This window comes from Clupea harengus, chromosome 19 (genome assembly GCF_900700415.2).
Source record: "Clupea harengus chromosome 19, Ch_v2.0.2, whole genome shotgun sequence".
NCBI lineage: Eukaryota > Metazoa > Chordata > Actinopteri > Clupeiformes > Clupeidae > Clupea > Clupea harengus.
Window position 1 is genome coordinate 26,378,960 of NC_045170.1, and position 17,613 is coordinate 26,396,572.

The 17,613-nt window shown below is 41.4% G+C and overlaps 1 protein-coding gene across 1 annotated transcript in view; it reads right to left on the reverse strand.

Annotated features, from left to right (window-relative positions):
- Positions 1 to 9,856: 9,856 nt before the first annotated feature.
- The window catches only part of LOC116224930 (NLR family CARD domain-containing protein 3-like), a 31,368-nt gene continuing 23,611 nt past the window's right edge, over positions 9,857 to 17,613 (reverse strand). Inside the window, exons 7-9 of the mRNA XM_042710600.1 lie at positions 14,982 to 15,155; positions 10,188 to 10,355; positions 9,857 to 9,902 (exon numbers count right to left, since the gene is read on the reverse strand). Of these exons, the coding sequence (XP_042566534.1) occupies positions 9,857 to 9,902; positions 10,188 to 10,355; positions 14,982 to 15,155 (388 nt within the window). The remainder of the gene's footprint in view (positions 9,903 to 10,187; positions 10,356 to 14,981; positions 15,156 to 17,613) is intronic.

Consider the following 17,613-nt stretch of genomic DNA (forward strand, 5'->3'; position numbering starts at 1 on the left):
CTCATTAATAAATGGTGATGTGTTTGCCACTTTACAATAAGGCTCTCTTTTGCCAGTTATAAACATTAGTAACTCATTAGTAAGATTAATGAGTAGTAAGCAGTAACTTGATCTTGGATGGATGGATGGATGGATGGATACTTTATTAATCTGAAATTTTAGGACATACAGTAGCTTATACAACTTGTGCAACACACATACACAACATACACAAATCACATACACATAGGGAGAACACGTTCAAAAGGAGTGGGGTGGTAACAGATACAAGAATGGTAGGGAGTGACGGTGTAGGTGTAGGTGCCCCATAGGAAAGTGTTCTTGTGTGGATAGTGAAAAGAGAGAGTGCAGAATAAAGAGTACAAGTCTGTGCAAGGGGCTAGTATAGCCAGTTAAGGGATGGACAGTGGGTTGGTATAGTAAGATGGGGATCTTGCCAAATAGTGAGCCTGCATCGACGTTTAAAAACTGTGTTATAACTTGTTTATAATGGTTTATTAATGATCTATAGAGTGTTTACAACTTAATTAATAACCTAACTATAAACTATTTATAAACCTTTATAAGGGGAGCCTTATTGTAAAGTGGTACCGATTTGTTTTTGGGCTTTTTGCCTTTAATCAGCTAGGATAGTGAAGGTTTTGACAGGAAATGAGCTGGAGAAAAGAGATGGGGAGTGGAATCGGGAAATGACCGCAGGTCGGATTCGATCCTGGGTCCCCGTGGGAGTTATATGGTACGGGGCTGCTGCTTGCGACACAGCTCCCCCCTCTAAAATTGATCTTAAATCCATCATGGAACAAATGATTCCAGGTCACGTGACGTTTCTGTCACGGAAAATTTGTCGTGTGGTGGCATGTGTGGTCGCAAAGTTAAGCATGAAACAATTTCTAAGTGGCAGTGAGAAAAGAAAGAGGAAAAGGGAGGATATGAAGTTCAGGGAGATATTAGCTGAATTAACACAATATTTCCAATCAAAGAATTTGTCCGTGGAAGTGGAAGAAATTTCTGATCATGTTTCAAGTTAATTTGATAATGTTTCAAGTGCTGCTGAGCCAAGTTTAGCTAATGCTAGCAGCATCAGACAAACAGCTACTACAGCACCAACTAGCCCTGTCTGCCCTGCTTCTACAAACGGTGAGTCAATGGTACCACAGCTGCCCATATCCGGGACACTGACACCTGAACTGACGACGCGCATGATACTGCCATGTTCATCATCACTGCTCAAGCACAGCTGGATGATAACGAGAGCAGAGATGTCAACAATGGGCCTCGATCTCGAACATTTTCTTAAGTGTCTTCTTAAATATTTTCTTACGGACTTCGAAAGACCAACCTAAGAAAAGATCTCCGCCGGATTCATGAACGCCTGGAAATTTGTTCTTAAACCGCGAAAGTGTCCGTAGCTGTGTACTGATTCTTAAATTGAACGCGCGTTCTCGTGCACCTGAATTTTAATACAGAAACGGCCCGCCAGCTCCTTATAAGGGCTTGCAACTGAAGAGACGTGTGCACAATCCACAGGCAACGCGAAAGCAACTTCCGACTTATTTCTTCTTAACTTTTTCTTAACTGCGCTCGATGATGGCCCATTATTTTGATAAAGTAATCAAAAAGTTACACAACTATTACAATGCACTCAAAACCTCATAATTAAAATAATTTGGATGGATTTCTTTTTCGGGGGGGGGGACCTCAAAATTGTTCTTTGCCCAGGGCCTCCAATTTGCTTAAACCGCCCCTGGCCACGATAACATGGTTGAAGCCAAACATATTACCATCTATATGGCCCTACCTGGCTATAGTCCTTGGTCAAAGCTAGACCTCCCCTTTTGACCTCCAGACACATAGTTCAGAGCTAGATATTGGCCCACTGTCACTTAAGAAAACCTCTGTACTCATTGCACATAGGAAGCACCTTTAAGTTGTTCAAAAGACTTAACTAGACTTCCATCCTCCAAAAAGAGAAGAATGCAGCTTATGAATGTTAATTAAAAAGAATGTGACAGCATCCACTAACTTCAGTGTCTGCAGTCTGCAGTGGGAATCCTCCAGTAAAGCACACAGTTGAGTCACTCCCAAGGCTTCTGGCATGAGCTTACGAAGATCCAGGTGAGTCATGAGTAAGGGGTTTGAACCCACAGCTGAAGCCACAGCAGCACAGGCTTCCTCAGCAGCACTCCCCTTCAGGAACCTGTACAAATAGAGACAATAAACATATCTGTTGTCTGACAAAAAACATCATCACTGGTGCTTAAATAAAAAAACACAAAAAAAACATTACAACTTCTGCCAAGGCAGCCTTTCACAGAAATGAGCAAACTGAGCAGTCACATATGTGTTTTTCTCCTGGGAAAGGAAGCACTGCTACCCACTAGTATAGTCTATTAGTTCAATAAGTCTGCTTGGCCTGGTGAAGTTCTTTTTTAAATCTTACAGGCTCAGTTTTCACTGCAACAGCTGAGTTCATCCTGTCACTTTCAATATAATGTTCATCTATGGTCAATAGTGATGCCCCTAAGTCAACAGCTTAAAATATGAGGTGTGGCTATTGAATAAAAGATACTTTAAGTCAATTGCAATGAAAAAGACTTGTTATAGTCATATAACTTGTATACACTCTTAATAACTCATTTTTTATGTATTTGAAACTCTTTGTAATATTCTTGGTCTTGATATACATTTACCTGAGATTTTTCAGTTTACACTGCGGGTCCTTCTTTAGGTCTAAAAGCAGTTTGACTCCTGTTTCCCCTGGATCATTTCCTCTGAGATCCAGCTCTCTGAGATGATTGGGATTTAACCTCAAGGCTGAAGCCAGACTAGCATAGCCCTCCTCTGTGATACTGCAGTCTGAGAGTCTGCAGTGATAATATAGTCAAAATTCAGTCATGTAACGGCAGACTCGTTAAAGGTTACCGTCACATAATGAGGGACAAGACACCAGATAGTTTAAATTCAATAATAAGAATTTATTTATACCGATATCAACAATCAACCAAATAGGGGTATGAAAAAGGTAATGTTCAATGTCGTGCATGAATGGGTGAATGAATGTATCAATTTGTTAGGTAAATTAATAAGAAAGTGAGAGGTAAAGAAATAGAAAGGGGGACAGATTTAGAAAGAAGTCAAAGAGCCCGTGTGAGAGAGAATATCAATATAGTGCCTACAAGTACCGAAAAGAAGTGCCCAATGAGAGAGAGAGAAAGAAACCCTTTTATAGCCTCACCCTAAATACAGGTGCATACAATAAAGCATTTAGGCTCAGGTTCGTCCTTCCCGTGCACTGGCAGGGCGAAGCCTGAGGGGGGGCACAGGTGGGCGTCACACCTCCCTCACTAAGAGGTTTGCTGTAGGTAAACCTCAAACAAACAAACAAAAACAAAAAGAAAGACCTCCTGTGCCACATCAACCTAAATCCTGGGGCCCCCTAGGACTAGGGAAATGCGACACAGACAGTACACATAAAGTATCTATACTACAGTGTATGATAACTAACCACAGTGAAGATAGACTAAACTATTCTTAGACTCTGGACAACGCATCTGCCACAATGTTGTCCTTGCCTCTGATATGTTGAATCTTCAAAGGGTATTGCTGAAGAATTAAGCTCCAACGCATAGTGCGTTGATTCTGGTTTTGCATACGATCAAGACCAATGGGTTGTGGTCAGTGAAAAGGTCTATTGGACTCCGAGAGGAGCCCAAGTAGACCTCAAAATGCTGTACTGCAAGGATTAAAGCTAGCGCCTCTCTCTCCACTCTGGAGTAGACTTGCTGATGGCGATTAAACCTCCTTGAAAAGTATGCTACTGGGTGCTCTACTCCATCTAATCCTACCTGTAACAGAACTGCTCCAGCACCACTCTCACTGGCATCAACAGCAACACTGAAAGGACGGTCAAAGTCTGGAGCAGATAACACAGGGGAGGAAGCAAGCAACAACTTAACATTGTCAAATGCTTCTTGACATCTAGGAGACCATTGAAATTGAACCTTAGGACTGAGGAGGTTTGTTAAAGGTGTAACAACAGAAGAAAAGTTCTTACAAAAGGCCCTATAGTAACCGGCCATACCAAGAAACCTCCGGAGTTCCCGGCGGTTCTCAGGTGTGGTGAAGTTACATATGGCTTCAATCTTTGCTCCTACAGGCCGAACTTGTCCTCCACCAACTATCTTCCCAAGATAAGTAACACTAGCCTTACCAAACTCACACTTGGCAAGGTTTATAGTTAGGTTAGCATTAGCCAGACGAGTAAAGAGTTCGTTGATCTGCTGCAAATGATGAGTCCAGTTGGTACTATAAAGAACCACATCATCAAGGTATGCATCACAACCCTTCATACCTGCCAAGACCAGGTTGACGAGCCTCTGAAAAGTCGCGGGAGCATTTCTGACCCCAAATGGCATAACACGGTACTGCAGGAAATTATCAGATGTTACAAAAGCAGATAATTCTTTAGCCCTGACTGTTAAAGGAACCTGCCAGTACCCTTTTAGAAGGTCAAATTTACTCACAAATTTGGCTGAGCCAACACGGTCTATGCAGTCATCACATCGGGGTAATGGATAACAGTCTGGCTTTGTAACTGAATTCAGTCGACGATAGTCAGTGCAAAAACGAAAGGTCCCATCTGGTTTGTTCACTAACAAACAGGGGGAGCTCCATGCACTAAAACTAGGTTCAGCAAGATCATGGGCTAACAGATAGCCTACTTCTTTCTGCAACAATTCCTTCTTCCTAGGATTGACACGATAGGCGTGTTGTTTAATTGGTAAAGCTCCACCAACGTCAATATCATGTTCAATCACAGATGTACGTGTAGGAACATCAGGAAACAGAGCAGGAAAAAACTCAATCAAACCAATGATATCTGTTTTCTCCATATCATTCAAATGGGAAAGATGTAAAGGTAACTCTGTTAGGAACTCAGAATTTCGCAGACGAACTTCCACGATCGCCTGTGATGGACCTCTCACGCCCTCACTGGACTCCTCACTGACAAAATCAAGACTTTCAGAACCGTTACCCACCGAAGAGACCACATAGTCTGGATCACTAGCTAGACCCTAGATTAATAGAACAGGTGCAGCTGGTAAAGGAGAAAAATAAGGTTTCAAAAGATTAATATGACAGACCTGGACCTTTTTCCGCCGATCTGGCGTACTAATGACATAATTGTGATCATTGAAACATTTCACAATTTCGTACGGGCCACCGAATTTAGCCTGAAAGGGACTATTCAGAATAGGCAACAAAGCTAAAACTTTATCCCCAAGTTTAAAACTACATTGCTTCGCCCTGCGGTTGTAAAGATGTTGCATCTTAGACTGAGCTTTACCCAGCTTACGTCTAGCAGCAGCTCTAGCTTCGTACAAACGGTAGCGAAATCCGCTAACATAATCCAACACATTAACAGGTGTCTCAGCAGTACACCACTCATCAGCTAAGACAGCGGTTGGCCCTCTCACAGCATGTCCAAATACCAGTTAATTAGGGCTAAAGCCCGTGCTCTCCTGGACAACCTCCCTAATTGCTAAGAGAAGCCAAGGGAGACCCTCTTCCCAATCAGACCCAAGTTCTACACAGTAGGACCGTAACAGAGACTTGAGCGTCTGATGGAAACGTTCGAGGGCACCCTGACTTTGGGGATGGTAAGCACTTGAGATGTTATGTTTGGCTTTAAGCTGACGTAAGGCCCTAGCAAACTGTTTTGACATGAAATTAGACCCTCGGTCACTTTGAAGAACTTTTGGAATACCAAAAGTTGACATGAAATTGGTAAGAGCCTTCAAATGGTAATGAACCTAAGTGGATATGCTATAGGATAGCGCGTAGATTGACACATCACCGTTAGTAGATACAAATGTCCAGCCTTAGAGCGAGGCAATGGACCCACACAATCCACTATGAGGTATTCAAAAGGATTGGACACTGCAGGAATGGGCTGCAATGGCGCGACAGGAATCTGTTGGTTAGGTTTGCCGGTTAGCTGGCACACATGACATGTTTTCAGATAGGAGGAAACATCTCTCCTTAACCTAGGCCAACAAAAACGACGCACAATCCTGTCATATGTCTTCCGCACCCCAGTATGTCCCGCTACTTCGTTGTGAGCTAGGTCTAGCACCGCTTTCCTGAACTTACAAGGAACTACTACTTGTACAAAAGAATTGGTAAAATTAAAAAAATCTTTCTGGAACACATACCTTCTACACAACAAGCCATCTTGTACAAAGTAGGAGGACTCATCCTCAGCTTTCTCTTGAGATGCTAAAACAAATAAAGGTTTAAGAGAAGAGTCAACCAATTGCTCTTTAATCAATTCTTCACGTGAAACCTTAAACAAGTCAGGCAAAGAACAGCGCTCAAGCTTATTTGAACTCAAAATTGTAACTTCTGAATCACCATTAATCACTCCCAAAGGAGGGGCTACTTTCACAGACTTACTCTCACCATCTGAGTCATCACCACCTCCAGTGGAGTCATCCAAGTTAGTGTTGGTAATCTCTAGCTCCCCTACAGGTGATTGTGAGGAACCACTAGATGAAACATCAGGCTTAGTAAGGAAAGTGTCGTTTAGAGATACCAAATCAGAATCAAGGCCACGTTTTACCATGGCACGAGTGACGGCACAGCTAGGAAACACATCAGGATGCCGCCGTGCGCACTGATCAGGCTTTGATGGTACCTCAGGCACCGAATCAGAGACAACAGGTGGCGAGACGGCCTCGGTGTTACCCCAAACCTTCCCCCCAGCTAAATCATTGCCTAAGATAAATGAAATACCTGGTACAGGGAGACCTTGATGAACTCCTACCACCACATCACCTTTGACCAGTTTCGAAGAGAGACAAACTCGATGCAACGGCACCTGGACAGGAGTCATTTCAAAACCCCTGACTAAAACATGTGTTCCGGTGTAAGTGCTGTCAGACAAAGGCAAAACACCAGACAGCATAAAAGACTGAGCTGCCCCAGTATCTCTTAGTATGCGTACTGGCACACTACAATGCCCATTAGGCAAAGACACAGAGCCTTTGGTGACAAAGGGATTGTAATCTGCATCAACTTCACATTTCTCTTGCTTAGAAGCAACCACAGGTCCAACACTCAAAGCATCATTTAAAGAAGACAGGGTGCTTCCACAGGAAGCCACTAGGCCAAAACTCTTGGACTTCCCTTTATCATTCTCTTTCCTCTTACAAAGTTCTACGCAGTCATACTTCATATGGCCTACCTTCTTGCAATAGTTGCAAATGATTTCTGTGTTGTTATAAGGAGGACGGCTAGCATTAGCAGGGGGAGATGAGCGCGGAGCATCATTTCCACCTCCATACTGTTGCTGACTGTTAAGAAGTGGTCGTGTTCTGCTCTGATGGCTTACCCAGCCGCTACCAGGTACACGCTTATGCGTAAGCACAAAGACGTTCTTTCTCACGTGCCAATTCTACATAAGTTTGCTGTTCTAACTTCCTGGTCTTCCTAAACTTTTGGCGATAAGCCTCAGGGACAAGCTCATAAGCTTGAAGGATGGCCGTTTTCAAATCCTCATAGTTCATAGCTTGTTCCAAACCTAGAGCAGAAAACACTTCCTGTGCCTTCCCTGTAAAAACACACTGAAGCAACAGAGGCCACACATTCTCGGGCCATTTAAGAGTGGTCGCCACTCTCTCAAAGGGAGAAAAATATTTCTCCACGTCTTTCTCTATGAAGGGTGGTACAAGGCGAATATTCTTAGTGACATCAAAACCAGGTTGTTGATGGGCAGGAGAGGGGGGCTGAGATGGCAGTTGTTTAAGTTCAAGATTAAGCTTCTTCAATGTCAAAGCATGCTCTCGCTCATGCTCACGTTCCTCCATCTCCGTACGCTTTAGCTGGAGCTCATGCTCGAGTTTGCGAACCTCTAAAGCCCTTTCTGATTCAATCTCTTTTTCTCTAAGAAACCTAGCCTCCCTCTCAGCCTTCAGTTTCTCAAATTGTAACTGATCTGAATCAGATTCCAAAACTCCTTTAAGTATAAACTGGCTTTTTATAGACTTAAACAATGTTTCTTTCAAGCTTTTCTCTAAAGTAGTTAAGGCCAGTTCATAATGGTCAGCCACTGCACAGAGTTGCACCTTAGTTAAATTAGACAATCCTTCCTCAGACGGCTGGGCAATAAATTCTTCAGGGGTTGCCATTTTAACTCTGTCAAACTCACAAACCAGTACAGCCCTAAACCCAGTTCACTCAGAAGTATAGCTATGTGCTACCTATTCTGCCACAATAGGAATTTAAAGAAACACAAGCTATACTACCATGCACAGCAACGGGCTACCAAGCGGACACAAAAACAAAATCAAAATTTGAGGCACAAAGAAAATTACAGACTAGGCCACTAGTTCTCTTTCACACATGTAAGCTACACACAATGGCAAACAGACTGTGATACACAAGCAGTGCACCACACCAATGAACTGGTAACTAATAACCAGAACCAAGTAGACACAAATCTACAAACAGATAACTGTTTACCAATATTTAGCTTAGCTAAACATCAAGAACGTTAAAGTTCAAACAAGCACTCACTAGCTCAGTTTACTGCTTCTCAAAAGGCAAAGTTACTGAAAACAAACAAGCCAACGGAGACACCTCCAAACAAAGCACAGTAACTTCCAAACTAAGCGTTTTTCAGCTACAAGTTAACCAACTTGCACTGCAAACGCAGACAGCAGTAAACTAATTTACAGACTAACAAAAGAAAAGAACTCACCACATCCGCAAGCACGAACCAAAATACTCCCATGCATCCAGGTGAAATCGTCCATTGATTGCCGGCACTAATTCCCACTGAAAAGGTGTGTCTAATAAGGCAGTCCACTAAATACCTAACCAAATAAGCTAACTGTCCTAGCTAGCTCTTCTGAGACGTGCTGGCCTTGAGGCGACTGGATAACGCTGAACTCGCTACAGACAAGCTGCACGAAGCGTGCCCCTGAGTTATTTAACAACAACTTCGGACCAGGATTGTCTCAAAATAACAAACTAAAACAATAAAGAGAAAACGATAACCAGTACTCCGAAGGAAAGGCAAGGCCCAGCTGGAGCACTCTTCCTTAGCCAGAGACTGCACGAAATGACTACTAGCCAATGCAAAACAGACATTCTCACCTGAACTCACGAAAGTCTTTGATCCAGATATTTTACCAGGTATCGCGGACGAGCAACCCAAATTATGTAACGGCAGACTCGTTAAAGGTTACCGTCACATAATGAGGGACAAGACACCAGATAGTTTAAATTCAATAATAAGAATTTATTTATACCGATATCAACAATCAACCAAATAGGGGTATGAAAAAGGTAATGTTCAATGTCGTGCATGAATGGGTGAATGAATGTATCAATTTGTTAGGTAAATGAATAAGAAAGTGAGAGGTAAAGAAATAGAAAGGGGGACAGATTTAGAAAGAAGTCAAAGAGCCCGTGTGAGAGAGAATATCAATATAGTGCCTACAAGTACCGAAAAGAAGTGCCCAATGAGAGCGAGAGAAAGAAACCCTTTTATAGCCCCACCCTAAATACAAGTGCAGGCAATAAAGCATTTAGGCTCAGGTTCGTCCTTCCCGTGCACTGGCAGGGCGAAGCCTGAAGGGGGGCACAGGTGGGCGTCACAGTCAAGCAAACAAGACAAGACATTTGCAGTATATTTCAAGTAAGATTCTTTTTGTAGATTATTGTCACATTCTTTTGATGATGATGGCCTATTATTTTGATAAAGTAATCAAAAAGTTACACTACTATTACAATGCACTCAAAACCTCATAATTGAAATCATTTGGATGGATTTCTTTTTCGGGGGGGGACCTCAAAATTGTTCTTTGCCTAGGGCCTCCAATTTGCTTAAACCGCCCCTGGCCACGATAACATGGTTGAAGCCAAACATATTACCATCTATATGGCCCTACCTGGCTATAGTCCTTGGTCAAAGCTAGACCTCCCCTTTTGACCTCCAGACACATAGTTCAGAGCTAGATATTGGCCCACTGTCACTTAAGAAAACCTCTGTACTCATTGCACATAGGAAGCACCTTTAAGTTGTTCAAAAGACTTAACTAGACTTCCATCCTCCAAAAAGAGAAGAATGCAGCTTATGAATGTTAATTAAAAAGAATGTGACAGCATCCACTAACTTCAGTGTCTGCAGTCTGCAGTGGGAATCCTCCAGTAAAGCACACAGTTGAGTCACTCCCAAGGCTTCTGGCATGAGCTTACGAAGATCCAGGTGAGTCATGAGTAAGGGGTTTGAACCCACAGCTGAAGCCACAGCAGCACAGGCTTCCTCAGCAGCACTCCCCTTCAGGAACCTGTACAAATAGAGACAATAAACATATCTGTTGTCTGACAAAAAACATCATCACTGGTGCTTAAATAAAAAAACACAAAAAAAACATTACAACTTCTGCCAAGGCAGCCTTTCACAGAAATGAAAAAAAAGCAAACTGAACAGTCACATATGTGTTTTTCTCCTGGGAAAGGAAGCACTGCTGCCCACTTGTATAGTCTATTAGTTCAATAAATCTGCTTGGCCTGGTGAAGTTTTTTTTTTTTTAAATCTTACAGGCTCAGTTTTCACTGCAACAGCTGAGTTCATCCTGTCACTTTCAATATAATGTTCATCTATGGTCAATAGTGATGACCCTAAGTCAACAGCTTAAAATATGAGGTGTGGCTATTAAATAAAAGATGCTTTAAGTCAAATGCAATGAAGAAGACTTGTTATAGTCATAGAACTTGTATACACTCTTAATAACAGTCTCATTTTTTATGTATTTGAAACTCTTTGTAATTTTCTTGGTCTTGTTATACATTTACCTGAGATTTTTCAGTTTACACTGCGGGTCCTTCTTTAGGTCTAAAAGCAGTTTGACTCCTGTTTCCCCTGGATCATTTCCTCTGAGATCCAGCTCTCTGAGATGATTGGGATTTAACCTCAAGGCTGAAGCCAGACTAGCATAGCCCTCCTCTATGATACTGCAGTCTGAGAGTCTGCAGTGATAATATAGTCAAAATTCAGTCAAGCAAACAAGACAAGACATTTGCAGTACATTTCAAGTAAGATTCTTTTTGTAGATTATTGAGGGGATCAGTAGTTTACTACGTCAGGTACATTGGATGACAGAGCATTTGAAAGGTTGAAAATAATTCACACTGAAAATGCAGTACTTAATGCATAGTGCTATGGTCAAGGTGTCACGGAACGTCTGACAACACAGAGATTGCATGGAGGTGGGAGTTTATTGAAACCAGCCAGTACAGGGTTAAAAATACATTCGGCCCGATCCACACTCTAATGTATAAGTGTGTGTGTGTGTACAGTAATAAAGATGGAAAATCAGAGTGATAAGAAGTGTTTACTGCTGAATTAATAGTGGCCCTTCACATATGAAGAGCATGATAAGTCACTGTCACTGTCAAATTCACTGATAGCAACTCAGTATTTGGTCTTGTGATACTCACCTTAGTTTCTCCAGTTTACAGTTGGGATCCTCCAGAAGAGAAGAAAGATGCTTCACTCCTGAGTCTCCTGCTTTATTCCCATCCAGCCACAGCTCTCTCATGTGTGAGGGGTTTGATCTCAGTGCTGATGCAAGAGAACTGAAGCCCTCTTCTGTAATACTGCAGTTTGACAGGCTGTAGAGAGAAAAGATTAAACAAAATCAATTTTAGACAAATAATATGAAAAGGAATACAATAATATATATATATATATATATATATATATATATATATATATATATAATGTGTGTGTGTTTGTAAGTAACTCATTGCACATAGGAAGCACCTTTAAGTCGTTCAAAAGGCTTAACTAGACTTCCATCCTCCAAAATGAGAAGAATGCAGCTCATGAATGTTAATCAAAAAGAATGTGACAGCATCCACTAACATCAGTTTCTGCAGTGTGCAGTGGGAATCCTCCAGTAAAGCACACAGCTGAGTCACTCCCAAGGCTTCTGGCATGAGCTTACAAAGATCCAGCTCAGTCATGAGTAAGGGGTTTGAACCCACAGCTGAAGCCACAGCAGCACAGGATTCCTCAGCAGCACTCCCCTTCAGGAACCTGTACAAATAGAGACAATAAACATATCTGTTGTCTGACAAAAAACATCATCACTGGTGCTTAAATAAAAAAACACAAAAAAACATTACCACTTCTGCCAAGGCAGCCTTTTACAGAAATGAAAATACGCAAACTGAGCAGTCACATATGTGTTTTTCTCCTGGGAAAGGAAGCACTGCTGCCCACTTGTATAGTCTATTAGTTCAATAAATCTGCTTGGCCTGGTGAAGTTTTTTTTTTTTTAAATCTTACAGGCTCAGTTTTCACTGCAACAGCTGAGTTCATCCTGTCACTTTCAATATAATGTTCATCTATGGTCAATAGTGATGCCACTAAGTCAACAGCTTAAAATATGAGGTGTGGCTATTAAATAAAAGATGCTTTAAGTCAATTGCAATGAAGAAAACTTGTTATAGTCATAGAACTTGTATACACTCTTAAGAACAGTCAAATTTTTTATGTATTTGAAACTCTTTGTAATATTCTTGGTCTTGATATACATTTACCTGAGATTTTTCAGTTTACACTGCGGGTCCTTCTTTAGGTCTAAAAGCAGTTTGACTCCTGTTTCCCCTGGATCATTTCCTCTGAGATCCAGCTCTCTGAGATGATTGTGATTTACCCTCAAGGCTGAAGCCAGACTAGCATAGCCCTCCTCTGTGATACTGCAGTCTGAGAGTCTGCAGTGATAATATAGTCAAAATTCAGTCAAGGCAAACAAGACAAGACATTTGCAGTATATTTCAAGTAAGATTCTTTTTGTAGATTATTGAGGGGATCAGTAGTTTACTACGTCAGGTACATTGGATGACAGAGCATTTGAAAGGTTGAAAATAATTCACACTGAGGTGGTATTTCCACCCAAAATGCAGAACTTAATGCATAGTGCTATGGTCAAGGTGTCACGGAACGTCTGACAACACAGAGATTGCAGGGAGGTGGGAGTTTATTGAAACCAGCCAGTACAGGGTTAAAAATACATTCGGCCCGATCCACACTCTAGTGTATAAGTGTGTGTGTGTGTGTGTGTGTGTGTGTTTGTGTGTGTGTAAGTGTGTCTGTGTGTTTGTAAGTGTGGGTGTGTGTGAAAGTGTGTGTATGTGTACAGTAATAAAGATGGAAAATCAGAGTGATAAGAAGTGTTTACTGCTGAATTAATAGTGACCCTTTACATGTGAAGAGCATGGCAAGTCACTGTCTCTGTCAAATTCACTGATGGCAACTCAGTATTTGGTCTTGTGATACTCACCTTAGTTTCTCCAGTTTACAGTTGGGATCCTCCAGAAGAGAAGAAAGATGCTTCACTCCTGAGTCTCCAGCTTTATTCCCATCCAGCCACAGCTCTCTCATGTGTGAGGGGTTTGATCTCAGTGCTGATGCAAGATAACTGAATCCCTCTTCTGTAATACTGCAGTTTTCCAGGCTGTAGAGAGAATAGGATAATATTATTATAAAAAATAAATGCAGATATTTCAGTGTCCTTTTTATCTTTAGTTTTACAGATGCTTTCACGTTCAGGACTAGGACTAGGCTTCAGTTGAGTAAGCTCAGGCTGTGACTGAGGCTGAGGCTGACACTGAGCAGGCCATAGCTGAGGCTGTGTGTGTGTGTGTGTGTGTGTGTGTGTGTGTGTGTGTGTGTGTGTGTAATAAAGATGGAAAATCAGAGTGATAAGAAGTGTTTACTGCTGAATTAATAGTGACCCTTTACATGTGAAGAGCATGATAAGTCACTGTCACTGTCAAATTCACTGATAGCAACTCAGTATTTGGTCTTGTGATACTCACCCTAGTTTCTCCAGTTTACAGTTGGGATCCTCCAGAAGAGAAGAAAGATGCTTCACTCCTGAGTCTCCTGCTTTATTCCCATCCAGCCACAGCTCTCTCATGTGTGAGGGGTTTGATATCAGTGCTGATGCAAGAGAACTGAAGCCCTCTTCTGTAATACTGCAGTTTGACAGGCTGTAGAGAGAAAAGATTAAACAAAATCCATTTTAGACAAATAATATGAAAAGGAATACAATATATATATATATATATATATATATATATAATGTGTGTGTGTTTGTAAGTAACTCATTGCACATAGGAAGCACCTGTAAGTCGTTCAAAAGACTTAACTAGACTTCCATCCTCCAAAAAGAGAAGAATGCAGCTTATGAATGTTAATTAAAAAGAATGTGACAGCATCCACTAACATCAGTTTCTGCAGTGTGCAGTGGGAATCCTCCAGTAAAGCACACAGCTGAGTCACTCCCAAGGCTTCTGGTATGAGCTCACTCAGATCCAGCTCAGTCATGAGTAAGGGGTTTGAACCCACAGCTGAAGCCACAGCAGCACGGGCTTCCTCAGCAGCACTCCCCTTCAGGAACCTGTACAAATAGAGACAATAAACATATCTGTTGTCTGACAAAAAAAACATCATCACTGCTGCTTAAATAAAAAAACACAAAAAAGCATTACAACTTCTGCCAAGAAAGCCTTTCACAGAAATGAAAAAAAGCAAACTGAGCAGTCACATATGTGTTTTTCTCATGGGAAAGGAAGCACTGCTACCCACTAGTATAGTCTATTAGTTCAATAAGTCTGCTTGGCCTGGTGAAGTTTTTTTTTAATCTTACAGGCTCAGTTTTCACTGCAACAGCTGAGCTCATCCTGTCACTTTTAATATAATGTTCATCTATGGTCAATAGTGATGCCCCTAAGTCAACAGCTTAAAATATGAGGTGTGGCTATTAAATAAAAAAATGCTTTTAGTCAATTGCAATGAAGAAGACTTATAGTCATAGAACTCGTATACACTCTTAATACGTCTAATTTTTTGTATGTATTTGAAACTCTTTGTAATATTCTTGGTTTTGATATACATTTACCTGAGATTTTTCAGTTTACACTGCGGGTCCTTCTTCAGGTCTAAAAGCAGTTTGACTCCTGTTTCCCCTGGATCATTTCCTCTGAGATCCAGCTCTCTGAGATGATTGGGATTTAACCTCAGGGCTGAAGCCAGACTAGCATAGCCCTCCTCTGTGATACTGCAGTCTGAGAGTCTACAGTGATAATATAGTCAAAATTCAGTCAAGGCAAACAAGACAAGACATTTGCAGTATATTTAAAGTAAGATTATTTTTGTAGATTATTGAGGGGATCAGTAGTTTACTACGTCAGGTACATTGGATGACAGAGCATTTGGAAGGTTGAAAATAATGCATACTAAGGTGGTATTTCCACCCAAAATGCAGTACTTAATGCATAGTGCTATGGTCAAGGTGTCACGGAACGTCTGACAACAAAGAGATTGCAGTGTGTGTGTGTGTGTAAGTTTGTTTTTGTGTGTGTGTAAGTGTGTGTGTGTGTGTTTGTAAGTGTGGGTGTGTGTGAAAGTGTGTGTGTGTGTAATAAAGATGGAAAATCAGAGTGAAGTGTTTACTGCTGAATTAATAGTGGCCCTTTACATATGAAGAGCATGATAAGTCACTGTCACTGTCAAATTAACTGATAGCAACTCAGTATTTGGTCTTGTGATATTCACCTTAGTTTCTCCAGTTTACAGTTGGGATCCTCCAGAAGAGAAGAAAGATGCTTCACTCTTGAGTCTCCTGCTTTACTCCCATTCAGCCACAACTCTCTCATGTGTGAGGGGTTTGATCTCAGTGCTGATGCAAGAGAACTGAATCCCTCTTCTGTAATACTGCAGTTTTCCAGGCTGTAGAGAGAAAAGGATAATATTATTATAAAAAATAAATGCAGAGATTTCAGTGTCCTTTTTATCTTTAGTTTTACAGATGTTTTCATGTTCAGGACTAGGACTAGGCTCCAGTTGAGTAAGCTCAGGCTGAGACTGAGGCTGAGGCTGACACTGAGCAGGCCATAGCTGAGGCTGTGTGTGTGTGTAAGTGTGTGTGTGTGAGTTTGTGTCTGTGTGTGTGTGTAATACAAATGAAAAATCAGAGTGATAAGAAGTGTTTACTGCTGAATTAATAGTGACCCTTTACATGTGAAGAGCATTATAAGTCACTGGTACTGTCAAATTCACTGATAGCAACTCAGTATTTGGTCTTGTGATACTCACTCTAGTATCTCCAGTTTACAGTTGGTATCCTCCAGAAGAGAAGAAAGATGCTTCATTCCTGAGTCTCCTGCTTTACTCCCTTCCAGCCACAGCTCTCTCATGTGTGAGGGGTTTGATCTCAGTGCTGATGCAAGAGAACTGAAACTCTCTTCTATAATACTGCAATTTCTAACGCTGTAGAGAGAAAAAGAAAATATTATTTAATTCCTATTAGACACATTTTTTTATGAGAATAAAAAAATAAATACAGTAAGTGTGTGTGTTGGGAAATCAGAGTGATTAGTGTTTACTGGTGGATTAATAGTGACCCTTTACATGTGAAGAGCATAATAAGTCACTGTCAAATTCACTGATAGCAGCTCAGTATTTGGTCTTGTGATACTCACCTTAGTTTCTCCAGTTTACAGTTGGGATCCTCCAGAAGAGAAGAAAGATGCTTCACTCCTGAGTCTCCTGCTTTACTCCCTTCCAGCCACAGCTCTCTCATGTGTGAGGGGTTTGATCTCAGTGCTGATGCAAGAGAACTTAAACTCTCTTCTGTAATACTGCAGTTTCTAACGCTGTAGAGAGAAAAAGAAAATATAATTTACTTCCTATTAGACAATTTTTTTTGTAAGAATAAATAAGTGTGTGTTGGAAAATAAGAGTGATAAGAAGTGTTTACTGGGGGATTAATAGTGACCCTTTACATGTGAAGAGCATGATAAGTCACTGGTACTGTCAAATTCACTGATAGCAACTCAGTATTTGGTCTTGTGATTCTCACCTTAGTTTCTCCAGTTTACAGTTGGGATCCTCCAGAAGAGAAGAAAGATGCTTCATTCCTGAGTCTCCTACTTTACTCCCTTCAAGCCACAGCTCTCTCATGTGTGAGGGGTTTGAGCTCAGTGCTGATGCAAGAGAACTGACACTGTCCTCTGTAATACTGCAGTTTTCCAGGCTGTAGAGAGAAAAGGATAATATTGTAAGGCAGAAATGGATCTTTGGAGTGGAAAATCACAGATGGCCTTCTTCCTCTGGTAACTACTCATTTGGTGGGGCCTAGGTGTTGGTTTATGGTGCCCCCAACAAACATTCCAGAGATGCGCTGTCCCAATTCACCTATCGCTAAGCCCCGCCCCCTTAGTTACTGTTGCTAACTCGGACAAGCTATCGGAGCTGACGAGTTTACAATGGCAGTAATCAGTGTCAAAACGATATCCCAAGAGGCTCTAGGCAACTTTTGGAGACAGAACGACCTGATTTCGTCTAGAATCCTTCAAAAGGGACTTCATTATGCAATGGAGGGATATGTACAAAATGTAAAACTAGATATGATGGATGACAAGCTTAAATTGGAGGCGAGAATTTACAGATCACAATGCAAGAGGGAGAAGCCTCATCTCACAGTCATCACGATTGCAGATAACAATATCCCAAACCAGCATTGTTCATGC